We start from the raw sequence: 4364 nt of genomic DNA on the forward strand, positions 1-4364 counted from the left end.
TTTATTTATATTGGCTAGTTTATTTATTTATTTAGTATAAAAACATTGTAATGCAAAGAAGGTTGAAAACGTAATTTACAAAGATTGAGGGGACAGGTGTGGAAATTTCTTTCTTTTTGCACAACATAATGAAAAGGGCAGAGAAGTGGTAATGCCAAGCGCACTACCAGCAGACACATGGGTCCCCTGCCTATAACCACACACTCCTGCTCTGTTTCCTCTTAGGTGACCGCTTTTCTCCTTTTCTTCTTGCTTTTTTCACTTCTTCTTCAACGATCCCTTCTCACTTAGAAAAAACAAACCACATTCTATTCTCCCACACCTTTCTTCTTCTTCTTCTTCCTCTGTACAACCCATTTCTGCACTCTGTATCTTCCCATGGAAACAACTTTCCGACTAGGCACCGGCAGCGGCGGCGGCGGCGGTGGTGATGATTATGGAGACGAGGAGGAACTGGAACTTGGATTAGGGTTAAGTCTTACATCCGGTGCTTATACTCCATCTTCCAATGGTGCTATCAGGTTAATATTCTTATGATCTTTCGCTTGTGTGTGTGTGTATTTTGTGTGTGTTTTCATTTTTCAAGGTGGGGTGGGGCTACAACCTGATTCCTTGTTTGGTTTTATTGCATTTAAGGTCTGTACAGCATGCATTTATGGTTGAATATCATGAAAAAAGGTCACTGTTTGAGGGATTTTAAACCAGAGAATATTTGCTTTTGAAACAGGAATAAAAAATTTTGGCTCTTTTCGATTTGGAACTTGCTTTAATGCTTTTGATGATTCCTAGTTTGGTTTTTCGTTGCATGTAAGAGTTGTACCACATGCATTGATAGTTGTATATCAAGAAAGATCTCTCCTTTATTGTTCTCTAAAAATTCAACCTGATTTAGATCATGGATTTTGAGTTTTAAAGAAGCATAAATCTTGAATCTTGATTTAATGGATGAATGTTTTGACTGATTAATTTGACGTTTTTGAAGCAGTCAAGTGGTGGGATGGCCACCTGTGAAGACTTACAGGATGAACAGTTTGGTCAACCAAGCGAAATTTTCAAAGACCGAAGAAGAGAAAGGAGTTAATGGAAACGACGTCGTTGCCACCACTTCAAAAAAGAAGAACAAAACCCATGAAAAGAAGAAAGACGAAACAATCGTTAAAGAAACAGGTCATTCTGGATATGTGAAAGTGAATATGGATGGATTGCCGATTGGAAGGAAAGTCGATTTGAATGCACATGATTGCTATGAAACTTTAGCTCAAGCTCTTGAAGTTATGTTCTTGAAAGCATCCACAAGTTCTCGTAAGTTTGGATATAATTTACGAGGTTAAAACATAAATAAACATGTGAAATAGTCTTTAAGTTTAAATTTAATGTTTGTTTATAGGTAAAGAAAAGCATCAAGGAAAACAAAGATCTCGGCTTTTGGATGGATCTTCCGAGTTTGTTCTCACTTATGAAGATAAAGAAGGCGATTGGATGCTTGTAGGAGACGTGCCATGGAGGTACTAATTATGTTACATGGACATACTAAACATAACAGGTTCTACTGTGTTGATGTAATAAAAAAAAAACTTTTGGCCATACAAAATACCAAAATAGCCCTAAAAAACTTGTCGAGTTTTGTCTGATCATGTCCTGTGTAACAAATATATTTTGATTATTCATTTTGGTAACATGTTTTTTGTGATGGTATAAACAGGATGTTTTTGGGCACTGTGAAAAGGTTACGAATCATGAAAACTTCAGAAGCAAGTGGACTTGAATTAAGAAGATGAAGAAACACGAAAAGAACACCACCACAGAGACTAGAAAAAGAAAATGAAGCTTTTGTTTGCATAATCTTGGTTGCTTTATTATATGTTCACCTTTTTTTGGGTTCGATCCCTGGTTTTTTGTCCATTCGATTCTTTTTTATGTTTTTGTTGCGTAAGTGTATTAGATGTGTTTTGCTTACATATAGTTTTCATACCAATCTTGAAAGGTTTGATTATGTTATTTACAAGTTTCTTAAGCTTGCTACAATATGTGACTTTTTCTTTATATTACATTTCAATCATCGTTTTTGTTATACTTGTATTTGTAATTGTCCCATCCATATTCAACTTCAAGGAAGTGTATTTGTGTGACTAAGGTGTTGTTTATTTTTGACTTTAATACATTTAATGGAGACCCATGACAAACTATAACAGAAAATTACAAAAATAACCATCATATTTGTTGAAATTCGACCAAAATGGCAACCTAATTTGCTAATTGTGGTTAGGCTAATGTGAAGTTATGGACCCAAATGCAAAATTTCTTTTTCATTTTGGAATTCTTTTGATTAGGGTCCACCCTCCCGTGTTAATATGGTGGTGGAATTAAGAAAAGTCACTGCGAAATTGCCAAATTGTTGCCTATAAATAGATAGATTTGACATAATTTTTCACATGAACTCAAATTAAAATGAGAAATTAAATATATTCATTCTAACTGTATGTCATCATTTAATTTGATAGAAGGATTGATAGACATAAAAAGTAAAAGGATGTTTAATAATATATTCACTCTAGCTAATTTTTCAACTCCAAAAAGATGTTAGACTAAAATCTAAATCTAAACTGTGTTACCTAATTGAGCTAGGTCATAAAGACTTTAATTGTGGGGGAGAATTTTCATCGGTGATTTTCTATGTGGTGCTTAGAAATTAGAATAACTCTACCATAGAGAAAGTAATATATTGCACGTGGAGACGGTATATTGGAAGATATAAAAAGAAATTGAAGTTGAGGAAAAATGGATTTTTTTTTTTTTTTGGAAAAATGGATATATGATGTCAATATGGACACTTCTCGACTGCTCTAATACTTCTACCATAGGTGGCCAAAAAACACCATATCCATTACATATTCACGAAGTATGAAAATAAAACTAGCATGCGTGTTGTTAATTAGTTATTAGCAACTAAATGTAACAAATTTTTAGTAGGAGAGACGGTTTGTAATGAATGCATGTTAATATTAGACTATGAATTATATATATTCACCATACATAATACAACAAAATGTTTGTATAGGATCCCTAAAACTGGTAGTCATATGCTTTATGATACACCATAGCAACTATGGGTGAACAAAATCAAAACCAATAATCGAAAAACCGATAAAACTAAAACAAACGCAAATCGTCAGTTTTAGGTTTGGATTTTTTAAAACCGAAAAAATCAGTTTGGGTTCGTTTTCACTTTAAAACCGATCCATGGAACCAAAACCGACCCAATATGTAGAACTTGACTCTAAAACAGACCCATATATAGAACCGAAACCGACCCATTATGTGTATTATTTATGTAATTGGAAACTTAGTTAGGGCTTAGAACTAGAACCGTGCAATCCATCGAATAAGTAACTTATTTATGTAATCTGAGTTTGAGTTTGCAATACATTGAAGACAAAACTGCAAAAATGGTCTCTATGGTATGCAAAATTTCCAAGGTTTGGTTCAAACTACGACCTTTTAGGGTTCATGGTCCTTTTGGCATTGTTTGTATGTGGAAATGGTCCCCCAACTTAAGGTCTGTTAAATTGTTGCTGTTAACCCCATCATGTGCCTTCCATGTGAGGGCATATTCTTCTTTTCATGTTCTAGGGACCATTTTTGCAAATGGAAAATATCCTATACCCTTTAAATGCGCCCTACCGTTGCTATCTTCCCTAACGTCTTCCTCAACGACTATTTTCTTCCCCTTCTTCTTGAGCTATTACAATAACAATAATGCTTTGTTTTAGTGGAAAGCTTGTTGTGGTGAAAACGTCGTGGACCCTACTGAATCCCGGAATGATATTTTTTGCATGCCCTATGAACGATTATGTTTATGGGTTTATCGGGTGGCTTGACCTGCCAATGTGTGCTAGGGCTAAAGCCATCATACCTGGTTTGCTAAGAAATTTGAACTCAGTGCAGGATCGGTGCAATCAACTGGTTAGAAGTGTCAACATGCTAGAGGAATAGTGCAATGGATTAATAAGCAGGAACAACATCTTGGTGGCAAATTGCAATGCATTGAAGGATGAATCTTTTAACCTAGAAATCTATCTATTTGGAAGTTGATTTTTTTTGTGATTGTTATTTTTGGTATTTAGTCTATGTAGGGGTTAGGGTTAGACAAATAGGGGTTTTTGTTAATCAAGGGATGAAGGGTATTAGTATAAAATTGGGCTCTTTTGTTGTAAGTTGATTTGATCATGTTTGTAATGAATTATGTTGTTAATGATATATATGGAAGGTATGACCAAAATGTAAATCATATATGGTATCAAAGTGTGACCGAAATGTATAAAAGTAAGCACATTAATAGACCAAAAGTACATTACCAAAATATG

The 4364-nt window shown here is 34.5% G+C and overlaps 1 protein-coding gene across 2 annotated transcripts; it reads left to right on the plus strand.

The window, feature by feature from the left end:
- Positions 1–211: 211 nt before the first annotated feature.
- On the plus strand, positions 212–2073 carry LOC111885963 (auxin-responsive protein IAA13-like). 2 transcript variants are annotated; one of them, XM_052771659.1, is made up of 4 exons: positions 212–521; positions 983–1302; positions 1388–1505; positions 1703–2073. In XM_052771659.1, the coding sequence occupies exons 1-4, from the start codon at positions 379–381 to the stop codon at positions 1776–1778; spliced, it is 657 nt and encodes a 218-aa protein (XP_052627619.1). In that variant the 5' UTR covers positions 212–378; the 3' UTR covers positions 1779–2073. The 2 variants fall into 2 exon arrangements, with proteins under 2 accessions (XP_052627619.1, XP_052627620.1); XM_052771660.1 differs by having other exon boundaries at positions 234–521; positions 986–1302.
- Positions 2074–4364: the final 2291 nt, after the last annotated feature.

This window comes from Lactuca sativa, chromosome 1 (assembly GCF_002870075.4).
Source record: "Lactuca sativa cultivar Salinas chromosome 1, Lsat_Salinas_v11, whole genome shotgun sequence".
Classification (NCBI taxonomy): Eukaryota; Viridiplantae; Streptophyta; class Magnoliopsida; order Asterales; family Asteraceae; genus Lactuca; species Lactuca sativa.

What these genes read in the sequence shown, in the direction of transcription:
- LOC111885963 (XM_052771659.1), top strand. Translation starts at nt 379, where the DNA reads ATGGAAACAACTTTCCGACTAGGCACCGGCAGCGGCGGCGGCGGCGGT. An exon ending in TCTTCCAATGGTGCTATCAG is followed by an intron (nt 522 to 982) that starts GTTAATATTCTT and finishes ACGTTTTTGAAG; the next exon opens with CAGTCAAGTGGTGGGATGGC. An exon ending in GAAAGCATCCACAAGTTCTC is followed by an intron (nt 1,303 to 1,387) that starts GTAAGTTTGGAT and finishes GTTTGTTTATAG; the next exon opens with GTAAAGAAAAGCATCAAGGA.